The sequence below is a fragment of the Haliotis asinina genome, chromosome 6, assembly GCF_037392515.1.
Source record: "Haliotis asinina isolate JCU_RB_2024 chromosome 6, JCU_Hal_asi_v2, whole genome shotgun sequence".
NCBI lineage: Eukaryota > Metazoa > Mollusca > Gastropoda > Lepetellida > Haliotidae > Haliotis > Haliotis asinina.
Window position 1 is genome coordinate 49246868 of NC_090285.1, and position 25505 is coordinate 49272372.

The 25505-nt window shown below is 39.5% G+C and overlaps 2 protein-coding genes and 1 long non-coding RNA gene across 3 annotated transcripts; 1 reads left to right on the top strand and 2 right to left on the bottom strand.

Annotated features, from left to right (window-relative positions):
* The first annotated feature begins 6412 nt into the window (after positions 1 to 6412).
* On the top strand, positions 6413 to 10487 carry LOC137286844 (uncharacterized). The gene is made up of 2 exons (XR_010957004.1): positions 6413 to 6529; positions 7955 to 10487. It is a non-coding gene; the product is annotated as an uncharacterized lncRNA (long non-coding RNA).
* Positions 10488 to 12401: 1914 nt separating this feature from the next.
* On the bottom strand, positions 12402 to 19934 carry LOC137286843 (Fanconi anemia core complex-associated protein 100-like). Its single transcript, XM_067818855.1, has 7 exons — positions 19875 to 19934; positions 18987 to 19135; positions 17303 to 18228; positions 16005 to 16868; positions 14970 to 15199; positions 13534 to 13602; positions 12402 to 12521 (listed from the first exon to the last, which is right to left on the bottom strand). Exons 1-7 carry the CDS (start codon positions 19932 to 19934, stop codon positions 12402 to 12404), a joined length of 2418 nt encoding a protein of 805 aa, XP_067674956.1.
* A 3375-nt stretch (positions 19935 to 23309) lies between these two features.
* LOC137286964 (uncharacterized) lies at positions 23310 to 25250 on the bottom strand. Its single transcript, XM_067819022.1, has 2 exons — positions 25227 to 25250; positions 23310 to 24309 (listed from the first exon to the last, which is right to left on the bottom strand). Exons 1-2 carry the CDS (start codon positions 25227 to 25229, stop codon positions 23317 to 23319), a joined length of 996 nt encoding a protein of 331 aa, XP_067675123.1. The 5' UTR covers positions 25230 to 25250; the 3' UTR covers positions 23310 to 23316.
* Between the last annotated feature and the right edge of the window lie 255 nt (positions 25251 to 25505).

Here is a 25505-nt window from a genome sequence, read left to right on the forward strand (position 1 = left end):
GGGTCATTGGTAGTGATGTAATACATCAATAACATATTGTAATGTTGTAGATATCTACATATTTTGACAATTTCTTTGAGGTGAAGGTCGATTCAATGAAAGTAAACACAACCACACTGCCCTGCTGCTTACAGCTTCAGTATTATGATGTCCTTGTGTATTCGGTTTTCGGTCACATAAGGATTTCTTCTTTGAAAGGCATTTTAGGACTTGTATAGAAGAAGGAAAACCAGGTTCTATGGATAGTCTACTTCTTTATTGCAATGGATGCGACGTTTCGGTGTAAGTACTATCACCGTTATCGAGCAAGTGTGATGATAACACTGCAGTAAGGACGTTGGCTGTCCATAGAACTTGGTTTACCTTTCTGCAAGGATTGCCGACCAACGTATGGATCTGGTTTGTCTCGTGTGTATCCCCGCTCTCAGACATGTTCCAGCTGCCAGTATGTGGCGGCGGTCTAAGATGAAGCAGATAATGTCAAATGTTTTAATTGTTATCAATGTCATAGTAAAACAGATAGGCATATATGCAGAAAAAATGTCCGAATATTAAGGGGTCAAAGATATGACTTCACTTGCCAATAATTAATATCAAGATGGCGTTTTGTTTTACACCTTACATAGTTTTGAGGATTCACCCTTTACTGTCAATAATCAGTGGATTTGACTGATTTACTTTTGAAGAGTCTGAAGAAATGTGAGAACGAATTATGATATTCTGGCAAAATCCATTAATTCTTGATGGGATTTCATGTGTACCTTGGTCAAGTCTGTGGGGTCGGGACAAAAGACTTGAGGCAGATCAAGAATGAAGGGCTCGTTATCCACACGGAACTACAGATGTGTACCCGACTGAAGATACGTATAACTTTCCTCTTAAATATTTAGGGAAAAAAACAGGGAAGAAAAAAGACAATCGCACAGGTTACAGACAGTCCTGTTCTCCCCTTTACTGTATGTATGGAATAAAATTCATTCAATACTTTTACAATTCCAGAACATGTCCGCTAGATACGATGATGTACAGATAACAATGGAGGACGAACGTGCCAAGACAGCAGACGACACATCAGAACAAAAACAAAAACCTAACCCGTATATAGTGCCACAAGGAATCAGGGGCGTGCGTCTTAAAATTTCATCCGATGTGGAACTTGTGCCCAAACCATGGCACAGCATAAGACAGATCATCATAGCATCCTACCTGAGTATGATATGTTTGTGTTTACCTGGTATCTATGCCAACAACTATGCATGGGAAGCCAGTCGGTACAAAGAACTCGGACTCCGTTCTGAGGCCAGAGTCTTGGCGAAAAATGCCGTATGCTGTATATATACTGGTCTCATCCTTGGAACCGTCTTGGGTACGACTGGTTTGATTTTGGCACTTGTCCTGAACTAGATAAACGGTATGGTCTTAGTTACAAAAGCACGGAGAACCTTCCATGGGGATGGCGCTACATATTTTAACTGCATCGGGTCGGATTATTTGTTCTCTGTTGCCTTATATCTGAACATTATAACAAATTTAAAGTCCCAGATTTGACAATGCTTTACGTTTCTCAGTTTGGGCCTGTTCCAGTCAGTACATTTGCCGTGTAACTATATGTGTTTGAAACTCATTGTCAGTAGGAGTTCCGGGTTTCTTGTAATTCACATAGGCGGATCAGGAGCGGGTGTGCAGGGGTGAAAACGGGTAAAAATGAAGTGAGCGCTCCATCTTTTTTTCAAGAGTGTGCACCCAAGCTTTCTCAAAAAGCTGACTCTACTTCGTGTGGTAACCTTACAGATCAATTCACAGCTGTCAGTGTCTGTCCCCCAGTTGAGTGTCTTGGCTCTTGACACTATTTGGTATTGAAAATGTTCATGTCTAATCTGTCTTGTCACACTGATGTATTGCATCTTTACTTCACACATAAATGTCGTTTTCTGATTGGATGGGCGCTCTTCTGTTATTCTGACAGCACACCGCTTAGAAACGACTAACATTTTGAGTGTTACCCGCTGGGAATGCCGAACTGTGGGATTTCATTTGGTACTTTGTAAAAATTATTTTATCTCGAATAATTGAGTCACTGAAATTATCGATGTTTTGTGAATGCAAATCGATGGAAGGGGGATATAGCTCTAAATTTGTTTTCAAGAATAAGAAATTTTGAGTGTTCTGACTGTTGTCGGGATTGGCCAACTACCTCACTCTAGTACTCCTTAATGTAATCCGATACCCATGCCTCAAACAGTTCAAAATTAACCCTGATGTGTTCGGTAAAAGAAATACATTGTTCAGTGCTCCTACGGGGACTATGTGTTGATGTACCCTCTATGTTTGTATGTATTCCTCCTCGCCCTTCGGGCACAGAAGGTCGAGACCTATGAAGGTCCGGGGTAGAATTGATCTTCAGTAACCCATGCGTGTGGTAAACGAAGACTAACAGGATCGGGTGGTCAGGCTCGCTGTTGACACAAGCCACCGGTCCCCATTTGCGCAGATCGATGCTCATGCTGTTGATCACTGGATTGTCTGGCCCAGACTCCATTATTCACAGTCTGCCGCCATGTAGCTGGAGTATTGCTGAGTGCGACCTAAAACTAAACTCACTCACCCTGGCCCTGGGAACATAAACATACAGGATGCATCAACCGATGCCCTCTTGCTGACATGGCTGATGCATTTCTTCGTATTCCGTAGATCGATGTTCACGATGTTGACTAAATTGTATGGAACACATCTGACATGTGGCTGCGACACAGATGATTGCGGCGTTTTTCAGCTGACAGTTAATCCAAGCGACATCATAGTGTAAGTGTCCAATTCATGTGTTCACATTCCTATCTGCCTTGTCACAGATGAACAGTGGAGCGCGTTTAATATTCACACCACGCTGAGTAATATTCTGCATGATGTCAACCTGTAAATCTTCGACTTTGGAACAGACATTCAAGTGATTGACATCATGAACAATACATAGTCAGCAGACGAGCCAGATCAACCGATCCATGAAGTTGAAAATGAAACAAAAACATTAAGTGGAAATCACAACATAAACACACGGCATATAGGCTGGGGTTTAGAAATGCTGGATAACATAGTTTACTGGCAGTTGAACAGATTTTTGCTGACGGTTAAGCTGAAGTCTGGACCACTTCAAACCCAGAACCTAAATTTTCGAAGCTCTCTTAGTGCTAAGACAGTCGTAAGTTAATGTTAATGTGTGGCACTTACGACAATTATAGCGCTAAGAGAGCTTTGAAAATCCTTCGCTCGTCAACGACAATGACCTAGGTTCGATTCCCAAAATGGTTATTTATTTAAACCAGAGAGCCTGTATAGAGGGGTGGAAGAAACTCCACGAAAAGCCGCTGAAGGTATGTCTTGGATCGTTACGTAACCAGTGTAGCCAATATGGTGGCAGGGTAGTATTTAAGAGTGAGCCCGGTTTATTTTCAACAGCTGATTAAGTTCGCTGAATGTTGTAACAACTGAAATCCTACATGTAGAAGATAAGTCAACTATTTTGTAACTTCAGTTTAAGTCAAATAATTGGTATTAGTGTCCGTATTAGGACAGTAGATTTGTAGTAAAGTTTCAAGTCGGTATGTTATAGCTCACTGGCTTCAATTCTCGATTCACCGTGAAGATAGACTATAAAAACTTCTGTCACATATTCGTTTAATTTTTAGAAGGAAAACATACCTTTAGTTGAAAGGTTTTGAAAGTAATAGTGACAGTTTTATGACCTTAAAAATTGTTAGGTTGGAGTGTGTGAAAAATATGACATTTCGCCGATCTGTTCTGATCCGCCATTAAAATGCTATACGCCGTTGTTTGAGTATTCCTAGTTACTTCCTCAAAAAACATCTTTCACATACACCTTTAATTCCTATGAGGGGAATATACTATCAGGTGAGATGTGTTTGCAAGCAATAGTGATAGTTTCATAATCTAGATAAGAATGTTAGGGTGTATTTGAGGTGTGTGAAAAATGTGACATATCGCCGATCTGTTCTGATCCGCCATTGAAATACAACAAGCCGTTGTTTGAGTGTTTCTAGTTATTACTTCAAAAACATCTTCCACATACACCTTTAATTCTTATGAGGGGAATATAATATGAGGTGAAATGTGTTTGCAAGTAATAGCTTCACAATCAAAAACAAAATGTTAGGGTGTATTTGAGGTGTGTGAAAAATATGACATATCGCCGATCTGATCTGATTCGCCATTGATGTTTGAGGGTTATAGTTCCATAACTTCTTTCTTTCTTGTTGATCTTATTTGACAAAACTGGAACTGTGTTTTAGAACGCTTTGTGACAGTTTTACGCTTTATTTTTGAGGGCAGTGTGACAGTGTCAGTTAACATTTTGTTAATGTCCATTCCATTCCCCACATGCAATAAGATATCTGGATTAATTATTAATGTAAACAAAAATGTCTCAAAGTAGATTTTTCAAAAGGACAGCTGATGTTAACACGTGTTCTCGCGATACTTTTGTGTCCTTCAACATGTTTTGGGAGGGAAGGCCGCGGTGTATCATTTATTCTTTCATTCATTCACATATGTACTTCTTTTATTCTTTTTCTCAATTTCTTCCATTTATTCACATAATTCTTGCTCTTAATTCGTACTATAATTCATTCATTGTAAAATTCCGACTGATAAGATAAACTGGCTGAAGTTAAACACAACTGAAGTTGCGCTGGGAACGAGCCAAGTCACTGTGTGCGATGGAACATGACGAGGCACACGTTAATTAGTACAAATGGTAAAGAAAGCAAGCGAGTGACCGGTCCCTGTTTAAACCCATTTCTGCTCCCCACCACCGGGATATTGCTTGATTATAATATCTACTCATTCACTGAACACACTCACTCATTCATTGACTATTTAAATCTGAAGCAACTGGGTTTACCAGTTTTCGAAATACACGGGACCGACTTGTTTCCATCTGAATCAGACATAGGAGTGGGCGATCACTACGGGGGATTGTTGTACTCCCCACATTGCTTGGTCTTGCAATCAGCGGGACAATAGGAAAGGGACGTCGATGCAAGGAGCTGGGCTCTTGCGCAAGCTATCATGACGAGCATACCATATAAGCTTCTCGTTACGATATATATTACATTAACAGGAAACACTGCCCCGAAGACAGCAGATATTGGTCCATTTCATAACAGTAGGTACATAATAAATATTGTAGAACATTTTGTGTCATGGTTCATGCTATATAAATGAATTTATATAATATAACCTTTTAACTGTGCGTCTTGTACGGACAAACATTCATTTGTAAATCGTTTATCCCTAATATTCTCAACCCTCAAACAATGGGAATATTGATTTCTTCAATATGAACACACGCTTGTGTACCACTTGTACATCAGACCCTATTTAGACCTTACTGTCATAAGTTGGGTTAAGGTAAAAAAATACCCTTGGAGATCGGGGTTGGTCTTCAAACCCATGCTTTTCACAAGAGGAAACTAAAGGGATCGGTGGTCAGACTTGCTGACTTGAGTGAAGCATGTCATAGTATCGGAATTGAATAGATCGATGCTCATAACGTTGATCACTGGATTGTCTGATCCAGGTTCGATTATTTACAGACCGTCACCCTGTATGATATAGCTGCAATATTGCTGAATGTGGTGTTATACAACAAATAATCAAAATATTTAATATGAAAATTGAATGATAAATGGCTGGCAAGGCTCCATCGATTATTCTTCACGTGCGTTAACTGTCAAATGAAACGAATAAGACTGCTTACAGTACAACTAATCATTATCATTGGTTCGTGCCAAAGTCTCTTTTTATTTGGCGCTCTCCGGCCTCTACATAAACCTGACGCGCTAAAATATTTGGAATACTTCCCAAGGGGGTATAGTTTGCCACACTCGCGTAGTAAACCATGTTGACTCACAACCTCCTTGTACATGACCTACTTTCGTGTTTATAGTTCTCTTCTGCCTTGTGTAAGACTGCCAGTGTTCTGTAGCGTTTCCATTCCAGCCGTAAGCAATATATCCATGCCGCGGTGTGTCAAGTCACCCGACAGTCTGTTCTTTCAACGGCACATAACTTGCTCAATGCCAGATCTACCCGGGGAGCCCATTGGATGTAAATCAGTGAAGCACTAGTAATAATTACAGAACAGAACTCTCTTTCACTTGACAGGTGAGTGGCACGTTTGCTTCATGTTGATATCACAGGCAGATATTTTTGTGTTGCTTATGAAGTATAACTGCACGGGAGACGTTGCGTAATTCTCTCCCCCCCCCCCCCCCCCCCCCCCGAATGGTATTATGCTGTATGCGTAACATGTGGGAGCGAACATCCATGAGAAGGATACTTTGAGACATAAAAACACATTGCAAGCCGGCAAACTCTCGTCAGGTATAAAGGCCACGCCTATCAGAATCATACGCATGCGCACAGTATGTCAACAAGACAACTCGCTGCAGATGCAACCTGTAGTCAACAGGTTATCAGCCAGTCATCACCTACTTTGTCGTGACTATACAAGGTATGTTTAATGGTAGAGAAGCGATCTATGAGTACATCGATACTGGTCAGAGTGCACTCGACCCCATGCATATTACCAGTCGCAGCCCGTGTGGGCACAGCCGACTGAGCCGTGATGCAGGGTCCGGCCTTAACTTTAACTGTATAGGACCGCATCGCGGCTCTCGGCAGGGTCATACCTTGATTGCAGGTATCCGTGAAGATTCGCATCTTCAGCAACCAAATGCTTGTATTAAACCATGTCAGTCCTCGTGTAACGAATAGAAACTTCTTTGCATTGAATAAACGGTTTGTCTTTCATTCGTATGGGTATAAAAGTACAAGTTTCAGCACAATGCTTTCTTATTTACAAGTACAGCAGTAGCCATTGTAGACCCCTATCAGTATCAAGTGTTTATCACTGTCACTAGTGTCAGCGAAAATAGATTTATCGCAAATAAATGAAATGGCAGTAGTTATCTTTATCTGGGAAGTGTGTGTAAAACTTGATAGGCACTCAGATAAAAATGTGTTTCTGTTTTCAAAAAGTGCAGGCTATTTGTCGCTTCAGCGTCTGAAATATCTGCCCATGCCTTGAAGTCGAGCTAATAGATGGCCAAAGTCAGGACGACCCATACGGATCTGGGTGGTTTGTTGTTTATGCCAATCTCAGCAATTTTCCTGCTATATGGCAGTTTTCACAGACACCTGTACTACTTGACAAAAATAATAAGAGGATAATGAGAAGACAATATTTAAGCACTGTCATTAATCATTGAAATACAATATTCCTTGCTGTCTATATATGTACACGCTTTCATCAAATCAACTGTAACTTCTACAGAATATATGGCACTATCTGGCCTTCACCTGGAGACATCAAGACACCGCTTAAGAAATTTATGTTGTTATTTCATTGTTTCATAATGCATTTACATATTTCATGTCTTTAAAGGAGCACAAGTAAGTTAGAACGTAAATTTCCTTGAGTCTTTAAGATACTTCAATCATGACGTCAAATGACCTTTCATTGCTTATGAAATGTAACAGACAAACCCAACCTTGTGAATTGTTAATGTAAACAGGCGTTCAAGAATTGTTTTGAGTTGATTATGAGAAGATACGAATGAGTTTCTCTGTCATTTAGTCATTGTGACCAATCCTCAGTTATTTCAATTAATTAGACCACCACTAATAGCAACTAACCATTTGTTGTTTCCCCTAACATCAAAAACAATGATGAGAGTTCGTCATAGTGGCTGGAGTTTGATTGGTTTATTATGATTGCGGGTAGCATAACAGAGGTCTTGAACCAGTAAGAAATTTGTGGGATATCACGCTGGTACCTAACAGGAAGAAGAAGTAAAACCAATCACAAAAGCAACAAGTCGTCCAGATCAGTGCTCCTTAAGTATCTACAGAATAAATTCATTCATTATTTTTATAGTTCCAGATCATGTCTGCTAAATATGAAGATGTACAGATTAAAATGGAGGACGAAGATGCCAAGACAGAAGAGAACGCATCAGAAGAAACACAGAAAGCTAACCCATATATTGTGCAACATGAAAACACAGGTGTGCGTCTTAAAATTACATCCAGTGGGGGCCTTGTGCCCAAACCATGGCGTAGCATAAAACAGGTCATTGTTGCATCTTACCTGAGTCTGATATGTTTGTGTATACCAGGCATGTTTGCCACCAAGTATGCATGGGAAGCCAACAGGTACAAAGAACTCGGACTCCCTTCAGAGGCCAAAGTCCTGGCCAAAAATGCTGTATGTTGTATATATACTGGTGTCATCCTTGGAACCGTCTTGGGTACCATTGGCTTGATATTGGCTCTTGTACTGAATTAGATGATAGGTCTGGACATATTTACAGGTGTATGCACAGCTGAGGCACAAATCCTCAGGAACAGTGCTGTATGTTGTGTTTCCACTGGTCATATCATTTGAGTTCTTGATATTGTTGTACTGTTATTTTTTTTATCAGAGACAATACATAAGTAATAAGAATGTGGTCTATGAGTTCATGTCACCAATAATTATGAACATTATTGTCAGGACAAATTCCCAGATCTGACTATTAGACTTTTTGTTGGTTTGTGCATGTAGTTTTGTGATTTTGTATGTGGATATTGGCTTTAGTCAATTTAAAACTCATCTCACACCAACTACCACAGGGAGAACAGGAAGTACAGTACTTAATAGGGTTGCCGACATTATTGTGTTCACGTATGCTGGCAATTCGACTGAACACTGCTTTCTACTGTTTCTGTAAATCACTCGTTTAGCAAAGGTTACATGTTCAATCAAGTGCCTGTTGCTGACAATCAGAATGGTATCCATGGATCATTTGAACTCGTATCAAGGTCAACAGATCCTGTCGTGGCAAAAGGCAGCAACTCTGTAAAGGAATGGTGTAGATCAAGCTTACCCTGATAAGAAATTTGAATTGATGAAAGTGTTGGGGTTAAATATTAGTTTCCTTCCACCTCCAAAATATTGCATAGTATACTGTCACAGGAGCAAGGAGATGCGCCGCTCTGATTTGTTGAAATTTCGTTTGCGGCTGAGAATTGTGCACTGTTGACAAAAAGGTCGATTTAAGGTAATTAAAGGTCGAAATTAGTAGTTTTTGTGGCAGGGTTCCATTTATAGCGATGTCAGCGAGTGATTTTGTATTTGTACCCTACTAGAGTATATGTGATCTTTAAGTATTGTTTAACTGGAAATACAATTCTTTGGTGGTGGTATGTTTGTTTTCATCTGGAATTGTTCATGTTGTTTAAGACCAGGATGAATGTGGAATGAATGTTGTTCTCATTTTAGTAAATAGTTGACTGCAGATGTCATGACATACAGGATTGAATTAACAATAGAAATATAATTGTTCTTAAATACAAATGGTGTAATACAGAATTTTGGAACTAAATGTGGTTTGCAGAGGCTGTTAACTATTCCAGATTGTTTTACATAAAACAGGTGTAGATTGTTATCAACATCACTCCCTAATACTTAGGTGATTCTTTATTTAGATAAGATGTGTATAATGTTTTATCTTCAAACATTACAACCTACTCTGTTCTTTTGTTTTTGCTTTTTAAATGTCACTGAGATAAAAGAGTGAGTGAGTTTAGTTTTACGCCGCACTCAGCAGTATTCCAGCTATATGGCAGTGGTCTGTAAATAATCGAGTCTGGACCAGACAATCCAGTGATCAACAACATCAGCATCAATCTGCACAGTTGGGAACCGATCACATGTGTCAACCAAGTCAGCGAGCATACTCGCCTTTTATGGCAAGCATGGGTTGCTGAAGACCTATTCGACACCGGGACCTTCACAGGTTCTGTGATGAAAGATGCATAAGTAAGTTCACAGAGAATTTAATAAAATGAGTAATCAAGTTAATAAAATTAATACTTAATAGAAATATGGGAATCTGAAAAGTATTTTTACATAATTACTGCATCAAAACTTGAAACAGTTCTGAGGGTGGCTTTTAATGAAAGAAGGAATAATACATGTAAGAGAAACTGTCTTTTATGTGACTGAGTTGAGAATGAAAATCATTTTTACCTGTCTGTGCTATGTTTGATGCTATTAGTCATGCATTTACCAAGGTCATTTATCTCTAATGTAAATATGTATACCTTTGAAAAAGTAGTTGCTACAACCAATTACGAAGAAATTGAATTATTAAGTTTAGTTATGGATTGATTAGGGACCATTCATAATTTATGGCTGGGGGTGGGGATAATTATGTACAAGTTATTTTGGGGGTGGGATTGTTATGCTTTTCCTTAAATATCACCCTTACCCCCTTAGCCATGAGTTACAAACAGTCCCTAGTGATAATCAGAGGTGACAATATTTGTTTAAACATGCTTTTATTATGAACATTGTCACAGTCTACTTGCAAGTTGTATATAAGCCAATTTTATTGATATGGAATAAAGTATTGATTGAACATAAATCTTTGTTCAGAGTGTATTTTTCAAACTAAGTGCCAATGCTAAATCGCAATTTCAAATACTCATCTTCATGTTAAACTGAGTCAAGGTATCGGCAAATAGTCAAATACTTATGCAATGAATTGACCTCATCAATAGAAATATACACGTGAACACAGAGTGGAGTATAAGTCTGACTCTGTATACTGTGAAAGTCTAGCTTAAATGTTTATTGAATCATTATTTGGACCAAATGCCCTTGCGTCTGATTGCAACAATTCTGGCATTCTGCATGTATGTAAGGGCACCAGGGTGCCAAAGTGGTTGTTTGTGGTAGTTAATACTGGCTTCAAACACCTGGTCTCTGGTATTAACTAACCCCTGAAGAGAAACGGCCAGTCTTTGGTGGTAACTCCTCATGCCAAAGTAGTTGTCTTAGGTGTAGCTACCTTTGTGAAAAAAAGCTCAGGCTTACACATGATTGTTGCAAAAAGGGTTAGACAGGCCATCAATACTATCTAAATATAACGCTTTGCAACCTATCAGACTTACACAAACACATTGGCTTGTTACATGCCTGGTTGTCTCCAGTGTCAAACTTGGTATCTGATATTGTTGCTAACAAGTAGGTGTCAGAGTGATTTCACGCCACACTCTGCATAATTCCAGCCATATGGCGGTGGTTTGTATAATACAGAGTCTGGACCTGACAATCTATGCAATCAGGATATGATAATGTGTCAACCAAGTCAGTCAGCTTGAGAACCCAATCCCATTAGTCACCTCTTCCAACAAGCATGGGTTGCTTGGGGTTCTTGCTTTTCAAGTGGTTTTAGAAAAATTAAGAACAAAATAACTGATAGGCCTTCATAAAACAGTTATGCGCAAGTACTCATTCATGCAATTCTTTCAGTTTGTAACTGATATGAAAATATATATGTGAGTGAGTGGGTCTTCTATGCTGTTCAGAACAGAATCACAGTAACATATGGGTGAATCAGGAGGAAAGCTTAAGTGTTCCAGCTCTCAGAATCACAGGATTCTTGTGTGCCAGATACATGCAACTCTGCATGAACTCTTTGTGTGTGTATGTGTTGATTAACACAGAGTGCGCCATTTTTTCCAGCTGTATGGCAGTATTTTGTAAACCATGGAGTCCAGTGATCAACAACAAGAGCATTGATCTATTGGGGCACAACAAACTACAGAGTGTCACAACAAAAACTTATAGGACCATCATATACTCCATGCTTTAAAGGAAGGGAGAGGGGTTAAACAACATGCTGGTGGAGACACATTATCTATGCTTCCTCTGTCTTTGATGTTGAGTCCTCTTTCTTGTGCAATAATGACTACCGTTTAATGCCACACCCAGCAGTATTCCTGAATGGCCCATGAAGATACAGGTCTACACCAACCCATGCATGTCAAAAGGGCAACTAATGGTTGGTCCATGTGATGACTTGGTTGACACACACTGTATAAAAATTGCATAGAACAGTGCTCATTGTGTTGATCAATGGATTGTCTGGTCCAGACTTGATTATTTACATACCACTGCCATGTAGCTGGAATAATTGCCAAGTGCAGCATTAAAAAGCAAACAAATAATCCTGCTGTATGAGCTCCCGTGGTAAATGATTGTACACAGACCTATCATGCGCAACAGCAACACCATGTTAAATAAGTGAGTCAGCATCCACTTAGTTGCCTCTTACTTTGTGGATCGTTGCTGACCTTTCTTGTTATGCCAATATAACACATAATTAACTTAAGCTAAAGTTCATCATATCCATGATGTTAGTGAAATTTGCACATGGTATCTCATAAGATAAGAGTTTTGTTTGATAAAATAGTGCTTTAAGTCCCAACTGGTACCAAAGCAGTATTTCATCAAACAAAACTCTTATCTGATGAGATACCATGTACAAAGCTGTTTATAACTGTATTTTCCTCAGTTTTTCATATACAGACGATAAAGAGTTCCTGATGGTGTTAGAAGACTCTGAATCTCGACCAGCCTGTTCTTCCAAGCTACGAATCTCATCTTTTATGCTCTGTAACAAATTCAAGAAGACACTGAGTGAGTGAGTGAGTGAGTGAGTGAGTGAGTATGGGTGTAGATCACTTTTAGCAATATTCCAGCAATATCATGTAGCGGACATCTGAAATGGGCTTCACACACTACCCATGGGAAATTGAAACTTAGCTCTTCATCACGACAAGTGAACACTTAAGCCACTTGGCTACCCCACAGCCCAATAAGACAATGAGGCCATACATGGCATAACTAAATGAGGCAATTTTCTCTTGAGCAGTATCCTAGTGAACATGCAAGAATACCATAACATCTGGAAAAAACTATTTTTGAATAAACTGGTGAATTTCTTTTAGGGATTCAAACCCAAGACTTTGGCATGACATGACAACTGGGCTATTTCAATGTGCAATAAGACCAAGTACATATGTATATAGTGATAACGTCTCTAAAGGGTCGTGAAAGACCCATAAAGATCCAGGTTCAAATTAACCTTCAGTAACCCATAGTTATCATAATATGAAACTAATGGGATTGAGTGACGAGACTGGGTGACTTGGTTGACACATGTCATCTTACCTCACTTGTGTAATTCGAATGCCATGCTGTTGATCACTGGATTGTCTGCTCCAGACTCAATTATTTACAGACTGCCGTCATATAGCTGTAATATTGCTGAATGTGCCATAAAACTAAACTCACTCACTCATTAACCTTGTGAATTTATTTTTCGTGATTCATATTGTTTCAATATCTAAATCAAGGAAAATAAAATTTGGTCATTGCTGTCATGCTCAATATTTGAAAATTGATTATGGACAGGGTGTGACACAGAGACGACATTTTGTGCACATAAAACATTTACAAACTATTCCATGAAGGACAGGCACCTTGTGATTTTCTGTCTTCAGGTGGTTGGGGGCAATAAGAAATCTGAAGCAGGGAGACTGACAGATAGATGGGCAGGATAACATTGAAGTGATTAGTTCATCATGGCACAGTATTGTAGTCCTACTGTTTGAAACTCCTACCTCCAGCTTGGTGAGGTACTGTCGGAGATCCTTCACACATAGGTCAGTTTCATCCGGACAGCAAACAGTCTGGAACAGTATATTGAGCAATGCAAATATTTACATGGCAGGATCTACAGCAGCACCTCACAGGCCCTATGAAACTGTACTCAAATATTTTTGTGTACACAACCCATGCTTGTCCTAATGGGTGGTGAGGCTTGCTGGCTTGGTTTACAAGTCATTGTATCTCAGCTGTGTAAATCGATACTCATGCTGTTGATCACTGGGGTGTCTATTACTAGCATTAAGTATGTTGATACCCACAACTATACAACAAAATCATTCCACTGTTGCTGATTTTATCTGTTGTTTTTAAATCTGTCAGTAAAATATGATCAACAGAAAAACTAAAATGATAAATCATTTAGACTCTGCAATGGTCTAGCTAGAAAATGAGCCTGTTGTGTCTGAGGACTCATGGCATCTTAGCTGGTTTTATGTCCCGTGGTGCTGAAGGAATATAACTGATCCGACAGTATTCTCATGTTCTTAGTACAGCTCACCTAAACTTCCAGACAGTCCAGAAGCTCCAGAGTAAACTAGACACTACAAAGTCTAGAAAGTTTACAAACATCAGTGTCCACAAGCAAGTTCTGGAAAATCTAGATGAAAATCATCGTCAATATCTCCAGGGTGTACGTTCCAATAAGTCTCCCATATATCCTGGAGGCATCTACGGCTATTTATTACCTCCCTTGGCCAGCTTTTTATCCAATCAGGTGTCTACGCTGGGAAGTTGAGCAAACCAATCACAATTCACTCTCCCTTTCCAAAATATCTAACCGATAAAACTTGGCAACATGAATCCTGTACAGGTTCTCTGAAAGAGGCAAAAGGAGTTCTTGCATAAATTTTCAGACCTAAAATTTGTCTGCATGATTTCCCTCCAAATCTGAGATGCAATGCAAACAAACCTTACAGCTGTGACCGCTATCTTTGTTGACAATGGCAAGTTCAGTTGTAATGGTGGCTTTGCTTACTGGCCACTGTGAGAATATGGAGCCAGCAAAGGGAGGTAATAAGATGCATCAAGAGTACAGTGAAGACTTATCAGAATGTACATCCTGGAGATATTGAGGATGGATGAAAATGTCCACTAATCTATATCAAGGACTGGAAAGTTTAGTGTGAGTGAGTTTAGTATTACACCACTTTTAGCAATATTCCAGCAATACCACAGTGAAGGAACACCAGCATATGAGGAATCAAACCCAGGTCTTTGGCATGACAAGTGAACGCTTAAACCACAAAACTATCCCACTGCCCCTGGAAGTTTAGAAAATGTAATCTATGACAGTGTTGATCAAGTTTGTGTATGGCAGAGAAACTGGTAAAATATGTCAACAACCCCTGAATCTGTATGACAGAGTACACAGCATGACATCTGATCTTACCTTAATCCTGTGAACAATGGCAGCTCTACATCGAGCCAACACCTCCACGCTGCTACAGCCAAGTTTTACTGACAGTCTGTCACCACTACGCTGTGGGTCAGCTGCCATGGATACACTGACCACGTGGCCACATGGATCAGCTAAGTGCAAATGCCCTTTTTTGATGGCTTCAACATTTATTTGCGAGTCCTGTAGTAAATATTTCAACAGTTTCACACACATACTGTCACCTGTAACATAAAAGACCAGACCTTTGTTTCTACTTAGTTTGCAACTCACTACAAAATATTTTGTGTTGTTAATTTAAAGATATAACCAAACTGCCAAAACGGCGAAAAAAAGTTTGAGTTTTTTCTATTATGTCTATGTTTTACTTGAATTTAAAAAATATTGTTGACATCCCAACCAAATTTCCCCATACAGCAATGTTTATGCAGCAGCAATAACCAATTTCTGCCATCATAAACATAAATACATTTATAAAAATTATATAATTAAATGCTGTTCTAAGCTTATCTTAACTTAGGTTAGCAAGTTATAATCCTAAATTTGTTCACATCTGTATCTTAATTATTAAAATGCAGTACTCAGCAATAATCAGCTATATTCTGGTGGTCTGTATATAATCGTGTCTGGACCAGACAATTAAGTGATCAACATCGTTCGTATTGATCTGCAAAACTTGGGCTACAACGGCGTATTAGCCAAGTCAGCGAATCTGACCAGAGTCGCCTCTTACGACAAGTATGGTTTGCCGAAGACCAAATTCTAATCCTCATGGGTAGGTGAGAGAGACGGACACGTTTAATATCTTCTTTCTGGATGAGTAAGTATTGTATCAATTCATCTCTATTTGCTTTAATGAGAGGTGATGATTGCAGCTGACTGAATTATTCAGAAATATAGTGTGTATAGTCATACCATTGTCTGAGAATATTATTGATACATTGATGTATGGGTAAATCCTGACATCACTAATGACTGGGTGGGTAGGCTCTAGATATGCTTGTTACAAACAATACAACTTTTAAATACCTTCCTGGCACCTTGATTCAAAGTCAGTAGGCAACTTGACTCTCCCAACACAGATTTCTGTTGTCAGCATCTGTTTTGAACTTGAAACTTCTTCTTCATTCCACTGTTTTCTCATTGGCTCCTGACTGACGAATGAGGACCCAGGTTTCTTGCACTTGGTTATTGTGGAATTAACAACTTCTGTGATTGGTTCTCGTAGATAATACAAAATGTCCAGCCTCTGAGTTTTCAAAAGGGCAGGTAGACCTAAACTTGATGTCTTTGGAACAGGAGCATTCAACTTGAATGACATCTGGTCTCCTAATAAGTCAGAATACAACACAAGATACACTTTAACATCACAATATAAGGATGACAAACACCTCATATCCATAGGCACTCTCATTTCCAAACAAGACCCTGACTTTAACCCATGCGACAAAGCCATTCCATGTGATCTGCTTTCAGTATGTGATGGGTTCTTTGTTACCAAGACGACCATCAAACTCCAGTCACATGACAGTGAAATGGAGCTGTCATTGGTCAGCTTACAGATTAGGGAATAGTCCACCTTGTACCCATTTCTGGTTGATGTGACACTGCAAGAACAGGAAACTGGGTGGCTGACATCATTTTTGGTTAAAGTCTCAGATTTGAGGGAATTATTTGTTATGAGATGGCCAGCAATGCTGAGCTGGTGGATCAGGTCATTCAGCTGGCTCTGTTTTTGGAATATATCTGCGTGTCTCTTGTTGGTTGTGTCCAGACCCATTAGGAGTTCTTCAAAGGAATGAGCCATGTATGCCAGAGGTTTGCTGTTTGGATCAGACTGACCAGACAGGACCAAAATATCACCAAGGGCAGACTGACACACCAGCTTTATCCCTGAAATCAAATTTCTTACCTAGTGAGCGAATGAAAGAGTTCCGTTTAATCGCACTTTTAGTATTATTCCATCAATATCATGACTTGGGATGCAAGAAATGCCCTTCACACATTGTGCCCATGAGGGGAATTGAAAACAGGCCTTTGGTGGTGATGAGTGAATGGCTTAAGCACAAATCTAACCTAACGCCTCATGTCTTATCTAGAAAACGTCTACAATAATTCTAAATTACACAAGGATCATTTTGAGGCAATAACCTTACATCAACACACATAAAATTCAATTTATGCCGTTTAATATTAAACAAGGCGCGACTTTAAAACAACCATCGAAACATGGCAAAAAATATTTACATTCAATTCAATGCATATTCTGCAAATCAAAAACAAAGCTTTCTCCTAGAGTTTTAATGTAAACTGAACAGTCAATTTACCTGTAGAATCAAGACTCTCTCCATCAACTGCAAGTCTTTGCACAAATGATTGATGAAGTAAGTCAGACTTGATATCCACAGAGTTACCTCCCTTTGTTGGATTGTTGCATCTCATGACAACATGCCCGAATATCTGTTTCCCTGTGCTGTGATAGATTGTAGACTGAAATCCTGCACAACACACAACAGGACCTGGTAGTGTAAGAATATCGTACACAACACCACCCTCAGGTTGTTTTATGTGTACCAAGACCGTCTTCCCAGTTGAAGAACAGACAAGAAGTCCTTCAGAACATTTTGAAACCTGAGGCTGAAGATCAGTAAAAGGGAGGTCACTCCCATCATCTTTTGGTTTTACTTGCAATTTTGTAATGCTTTCAATAGATCCTTCAATATCACATAGAATTTCCCATAATGCCCCGCATAAAAGTGTCTTTATCTGGTGACAAAAGACACAGCCGTTTAAAGTAAACAGGATTATTGGTGAATGAAGCAATGCTGCTTCTGTTTTGAATAAAGCTGTGAATAATGTCTGATGAAGCTGAATGGCATCTGTAGACATCCATTTATCTGGGTCTTCTACGCTTGATACAAGCACATGGAGTCCCAGCTTGTCTTTTTCAGAATCAAATTGTAATGATGGACACTTTATTTCAAAAGTTGGATTGTTGTTGCCTTGGCTATAGTTTTGAAAGTTATCCAGGTCATAAGCCCTGATTTTTCTCACCAAACCTGAAGATAAGGTTAAAAGGAGGCTCCTCACAACATCAATATGTTTGATGGGACAGTCACTTTGCAGAACCATGTGCCTGGAGTTGAGATGGATCACACTCTCACAGAAAGGGACAACTGTCATTTCTCCATCTTCTCCCTTATCAAGGAGGTCTGAAAATATGCTCTGGTTTCCTTCCTTGGTCTTATCATCACTGAAATGTTAAAGTTATTCACAGTAAATGAGAGGAATCAATGGCATTCATTAATGTCGGCATCACAGTCAATCATGACATCGTGTTGTGAGTCAGTAATCATTAATGGAGGTAGTGAGTGTGAGTATGGTTTTACAACACTTTTTGCAATCCAAATCCTCTTCATGATGAGCAAACACTCTAACTGCCAAGTGAATGAGTTTGTTTAGTTTTATGCTGCTCTTAGCAATATTCAAACTATATCACTGTAGGGGGGGATAGCAGAAATGGGCTTCACACATCATACCCATGAAGAGAATAAAACCTAGGTCATTGGCATGAGGACGCTTTAACCTCTTGGCTATCCCACTGACCATTAAGTACCAAGACGCCCCATTGCATAGTGCATGTGAGCAATCATCCATGCTGATTTGAGCAATCATGCATGTACATGCATTCAGCAGGGAAGAATTATTGCCCCTGTGTGCCAAACATTTTTCATATTTTAAAGAGAATGGGAGAGTAGTAGTCTCTCTGAGGTTGGATGAAAATTGTTATTAATGGTAGATGAAAATTGTTACTGAAGATTATTAAGGAGGAATTGCTCAAAATTGTAAATACATGTGTCATTCATTCTAAAGATGAAGTCTTACATATATATCAGTGAAGTGTAACAAAAATGTCAATAACACATCAATACTTGGAGAGTTATTTGAAAAGAGGTATGACATCCTTCCTTGTGTCTGCCACTTTGTATCACAGTCACATGTGGTACTGACCTTATGTCCACATTTGGTGATTCAGTGTCAGGCACATCTATAAGATAGACATCATGAGCTGCACACAGTATCAGAACCCGCCATACAGATGATGCATGCTGCCTACACACTGAGAAATCAGTGATGCCATCACCAGCTTCAATGATTACCTGCAGAACAGACACATATGACAATAGCACCTGAAACTGTACAAAATACGTCATAAAATACACTGTTAGTCAATGTGTAGTTTGAGAGACAGACTGAGAAATGGGAGTGGAATTAATGCAGTAATCAAAATATATGTTTGGTCTTATTTTAAAAGAGTCAAGAGTCTGGTCGATCTAAATTCTAAAAATATTTCTCCATATTAATTGTGAAAAACTGGATCTTTGGGGTTTTTTTTATATTAGTTAAATTTAGAATATGTAGGTTGGTAACTGGAACTCAGTTATCGACTAATAATCGTTTGTAATCATAAACTCTCTGCAGAACTCAGGATGGCAATAACAGTTGGCATCAGTTGTTTACATCTTAATAAGTCTACATAACAACATAACTGGAGTCGCGGTTTAAACATAAGTTTAATTTTATGTCTCAATTTTTATGAATATCGTTTAAGATGAGCAGCCATGAGCCTGAAGGCCAAAACATGATGTGACACTGTTGGACCTCACCGTGGCTTCCGACTTTTGTCTGGGTTCCGCTGGTTTGTTTTTCATAAACACTAAAATAGTTAGCTAAGATACATAGCGTTCACTACATCAACGCTGTTCATGTAGTGAACGCTATGTATCTTGGCTATAAAACAGTGGGTGTGTCCGAATGTACATTAAAACAAGGGAAGTTAGGATCATTCAAAGCACCCGCGAGTGACAATGAGTCAGACTTTCACTTATCAACATTTACCTTCCTCTTGCATCCTGCATACAAATGCAGAAACCGATTAAGAATCAGATACCCTCGCATTTTAAGTAACAGTAAGAAACATATTCTCGAACCACTGCACTTCAATTTCCCGCCATCTTCAATCAGAGTTGTCCTCCCTTCGCTGGGAGAAGTCATTGGGTCATAACGCAAAATTCATGTTGCATTGTGCAGATTATTTTCATATTGATTGAAATGGGGGTCAGTTAATTATGACACATTTTGTATAGGTAAATATGACCAATTTGCTTATTCTTATTATTCATCCACACATCACATGTCAAATATATTTCAACAATTACATTCAGTTAATACAAAATGCAACACCCGTCACGAAAACGAAAGAAGGATGAAACGTTCGCCACGGTGTTTGACAAATGATTAAAAGCTTCAAAGATGAAAAAAATGTACTCACTACATTAAGGACATTTGTGAAAACTAACAGTGACCAAACAGTGTAAACAACACTAGCGTGTGACGCTAATATATATGGGAGGTTGCAATGGGCAAATCATATGCTGTATTTATACTGTATCGTAACGACCTGTAAATAAAGAAGTCTACAAGAGACAAACGAGTGACTGACACCGTGAGCATACATCTAGAAGATTGGGATACTAAGACATGCATCAACTAAGCCAGAGAGCCTGACCATATGGAGACACCTTAATTACTCTCTTGCGTTTCCGATTGACAGTCAACATCTATAACACCAAATCGTTAAAAAATACCCTGGAAGGATCAGCAACTTCATTTTTTGTATAAAAACTTTGATTGAAACAACAGTCAACGTTCAGGCACACGAAAGCTCTGTCACCTGTTGTAACCATAGCGACGTATAAATCACCCCACAAAACAAATATCAAAACTCAGAAATAGTTCTTTTGGGGTGGTAGGGGGTATGTATGACTCAAACCTTCAGAAACTGAATAAAACTTTTGATGGCCACAGTCTCAAGTAACTTTACACAGAAATAACATGCATCAGGTTGAATAGTATACCGCTGAGCAGGACACTGCCGTGATTAGATACACCGTTTTCAAATATATAAAAAATACCGTTTTTAGACATTACTAATCGCCAAATGTTGTGCATTGTTTATCTCACTGTACCTAAGGTGACGCTATACCTAAGGTGATGCAGTACCTAAAGGTGACGCTGCGCCTAAAGGTGACGCTGTACCTAAGGTGAAGCTGTACCTAAAGTGACGCTGTACCTAAAGTGACTCTGTACCAAAGGTGACGCTGTACCTAAAGGTGACGCTGTACCTAAGGTGATGCTGTACCTAAAGGTGACGCTGTACCTAAAGGTGACGCTGTACCTAGAGGTGACGCTGTACCTAAAGGTGACGCTGTACCTAAGGTGATGCTGTACCAAAGGTGACTCTGTACCAAAGGTGACGCTGTACCTAAAGGTGACGCTGTACCTAAAGGTGACGCTGTACCTAAGGTGATGCTGTACCTACGGTGACGCTGTACCTAAAGGTGACGCTGTACCTAGAGGTGACGCTGTACCTAAAGTGACGCTGTACCTAAGGTGACGCTGTACCTAAAGGTGACGCTGTACCTAAGGTGATGCAGTACCTAAAGGTGACGCTGTACCTAAAGGTGACGCTGTACCTAAGGTGATGCTGTACCTACGGTGACGCTGTACCTAAAGGTGACGCTGTACCTAAAGGTGACGCTGCACCTAAGGTGACGCTGTACCTAAAGGTGACGCTGTACCTAAGGTGATGCTGTACCTACGGTGACGCTGTACCTAAAGGTGACGCTGTACCTAGAGGTGACGCTGTACCTAAAGTGACGCTGTACCTAAGGTGACGCTGTACCTAAAGGTGACGCTGTACCTAAGGTGATGCAGTACCTAAAGGTGACGCTGTACCTAAAGGTGACGCTGTACCTAAGGTGATGCTGTACCTACGGTGACGCTGTACCTAAAGGTGACGCTGTACCTAAAGGTGACGCTGTACCTAAAGGTGACGCTGGTACCGTACGGTACCGCCATCCCAACATGGCCATAGGTAGATCGCTTGGCGATTATTTCCATAGAACTAGCGGACTTCAACGTGTATACAATCAAAATTGTCTCGGTGGTGAAAATACATTGAATGCACTGAATTTGCTTATTGTTATGTGTTGAAGGCTCAGCAGTGTTAAAATCGCGCAAGGATGTCGGTACTCAAACGACATCGAGACTTTGAGTCCAGCATCACTTAGGGACAGTACTATCTGCATCAATCAGGTATAGGTGTGAAGGAGCCATCATTGTAATACCCACACATAAACATCATTCTGCCTCACTGTTCAGATAAGTGTCACTTAACTTTCACCTTTGGTTTATACGCCTTCTTAAACATTGCCGACCCCTATGGGCCTTTCGGCAAAGCGCCATTAGCAATAAGACGACCGTAACACCCTTACGTCAACGCTGACTTCCGACAATCCGTACACAACCATAGCTTTGAGGAACGGGGCCTACAACAGCGTACTTCAGATATTTAATGTATTCATGCACGATTTACAGATAATTCCTGTCAGTTAATTATGTCAGATATTTCTCACCAAAATTAAACACGACTTATCATTCCTGTCTACCAAACATGACTCTGCCAAGGCGTAATGACACTTTATGATGCACATTGATAACATACGATGAGTGATGATAATACATGGTGCGTAATGTTAAAATGATGTGCAATAACAAAATGAGTGAGTTTATTTGTACGCCGCACTCGGCAATATTCTAGCCATATGGCGGCGGTCTGTAAGTACTCAAGTCTGGACCAGCCAATCCAGTGATCAACTGCATGATCATTGATCTGCACAATTGGGAACCGATGACATGCGTCAAGCAAGTGAGCAAGCCTGACCACCCGATACCGTTAGTCGCCTCTTATAACAAGCATAGTCGCCTTTTGGGGCAAGCATGCGTTGCTGAAGACCTATTCTATCCAGGATATTCACGGGTCAATGAAAATATAATGAGATGTGACGTTATATGACGTGTGAGGACAATATGATGCGTAATTATAATATATGATGAGCTATGATAACCTGTGTAATAATAACATGATGTATACGGATAGTATATGTACAATGATTTGATGTTTGATAATAAAATACGAGTAGTGATAATATAATGCGTAATAAGATGTGTGATAATATGATGTATGACGTGATGATAATGATAACGTGATGTATAACGATTATATAATGATGCCAAATGATAATATATGACGTGAAGTGATCATTTACGACGTGAAATGATCATATATGATGCGCAGTGATACACCATGCTTAATGATAGTAGCAATAATATAGAATGCGAAATGCAAGTCCAAGAGTGTTTCCTTGAGCCGATTTACGGCCATGAAGCACGACCCATGTGTTTCCCAAGAAAAGAACAAAAAAAAAAGAAACACGAATCAATCTTTATCATCAATATTAATGACAGACAGTGTGTGTGGATCTCTTAGCAACAGAAAGTCTGCAACGCGTTTTGGAAGCTCCATTCTCAAAGTGGCCAGTTCCATGTTCACTTGGACAGTCCGCCTGACGACAAGTCGAGAACAGTGTCTTAGAGTCGGAACACACCGCTTGTAGTCCCTGTACCATTTCCGGTACTCTTCGTAATAAGCCGGCACCGACTGCGACTCTCTTCCTTCCATTTCTGACACAAAACTGTCACTTGGGTCCAATCCCGCGATAACAAGCGAACGAAACACCTTCCCATACGTGTAGGAATCTCCGGGGTGGATTGGGTATTTGTCAATCACATACGCTAACGCTGATATTGATTCAGGTGTGAAACAAGTCGCCTGGATCATCGCTACTATCACAACGTAAGCAAATCGTTCACTTGGGTCAGGTCGAATTTCATACCTGTAGCCAGACTTTCCACAAAGCAGAGACCGAAATATCAAACTGTCCCACAGACACACAGTTGGGTCGTCTTTCAAAGACGAAATAAAATATTGACAGGGCAGAAAGTTTGTGAAATCTAGATCGGCTCTGAGAAGTATCTGTAGAAGGTCGACGGCCACGTGGACGATAAGTTCCGACAAAATCTCGTCCCTGACGAGATGTTCTATTGGGCGTCCTAATCCAAGCAGAACTTTACAGATGTTAACAGCACCGAGGCGATTTTCACGTGACAAAAGCCATCTCAGATACAGACTTATTTCGTTCTTGTTCATAAGTTTGGAAACTATGTCCTTTATTCTCATTAAATCTTCTTGACTTTCACTGCAGCAGTATTGTCTCGTAATGTCCATAGCGTCTTCTCTCGAGTCACTTGGTACTATCACGTGATCAGAGGAAGCGTCACCGTGGTACTTTCCTGAGAATTTGCTCATAGTGAGAAATGGGCTGGCGTTTTCTTTATCTGAGTCACGACATCTCTCACTCGATCTGAAACACTAAAATTATTTCTATAGTATGACGTGAAATTATTGAGAAATTTTAGGAACATATTTAATTGAATTTCTAGTAAAGAAAACAACCTTGACCAGCTGTCAAGTGCTTGATTTCATTCATGAGAGACAACTCCTTTAATTCCTGAGAATTTGCTCATGCTGTTTTTCTTTGAGTTACGACATCGTTCACATGTGAAACACTAATATCATCATGACATAATGGATATTTCATATGTATGCTATGCCGGACAGAAAGCAAAAACATTTTGATGAGGGACTTTAATTCCGATCACTGAGATTTCTACAATGTAAACCACCAATAACGTAAGACAAAGAATATGAATATGTTAACATATTTTACTAATGTGAATGAATAAAGTTCATTTCGATTTTTGTGGGGCAGGCCTTCAAGAAATGTTCAATAATACCGAGACTGCACAAATTGTCATCTAGATCTATACTTGATGAACTACATACCCAAAGTTACCTTTGGGATTATAATTGTTAAAGTATATAAATATTTTTAAAAATATTTCGTAAATAACTGACAGTAAGTTGATGAATAAGTATATTTCAGCAGAGACCATGTAATATATGGTCTCTGATTTCAGACGGTCGCAATTATCAATCAAGAATGGAAAAAACACAGGCTATCGCCTGTGGGAAAAAAAGCGACAGACGCTGTTAGGAGCTTCCTACAACTCTCTGAGCAGCGCTTTACAACAAGCGCAGCCTAGAACAGCCCGAATGTATGTAACCTTTCAGTGAATAATGATGTTCAGCAGAAACAGCTCGTAGTGTACTGTCAATAATGACACATGTACAAGTGTCTTACATCAGCGACCTAAACATTCTGATGTGATTGATCTTATACCATACACTAATCATACATTCACAATAACATTCGCACTTCTACTTACCATTTTACGGATAAACGAGGTGGAAACATCAAAAGGCGAATCGGAAAGGAAACCGAAAATTGAATCTTGCGAAATGTCGAAACCTATTTCTTGCAGATCCGAAACGTCATAAGTTTACGCTTGTTGAGATATTGAACGGTAGACATTATGTGTTCAATGAAAAAAGAACGTTATTTTCACGATGATGATATCAAGCTGTAGCTCAACACACAATATATTTTCTTATTGCTTTTCTTCTTTTTTTTCATCAAAAGAATGGAATTCATGTAGATATTTGCA

What these genes read in the sequence shown, in the direction of transcription:
- LOC137286843 (XM_067818855.1), bottom strand. Translation starts at nt 19,934, where the DNA reads ATGCGAGGGTATCTGATTCTTAATCGGTTTCTGCATTTGTATGCAGGA. An exon ending in AGAGAGTCTTGATTCTACAG is followed by an intron (nt 16,869 to 17,302) that starts GTAAATTGACTG and finishes ATTTGATTTCAG; the next exon opens with GGATAAAGCTGGTGTGTCAG. An exon ending in CCATTGTTCACAGGATTAAG is followed by an intron (nt 13,603 to 14,969) that starts GTAAGATCAGAT and finishes ATACTGTTCCAG; the next exon opens with ACTGTTTGCTGTCCGGATGA.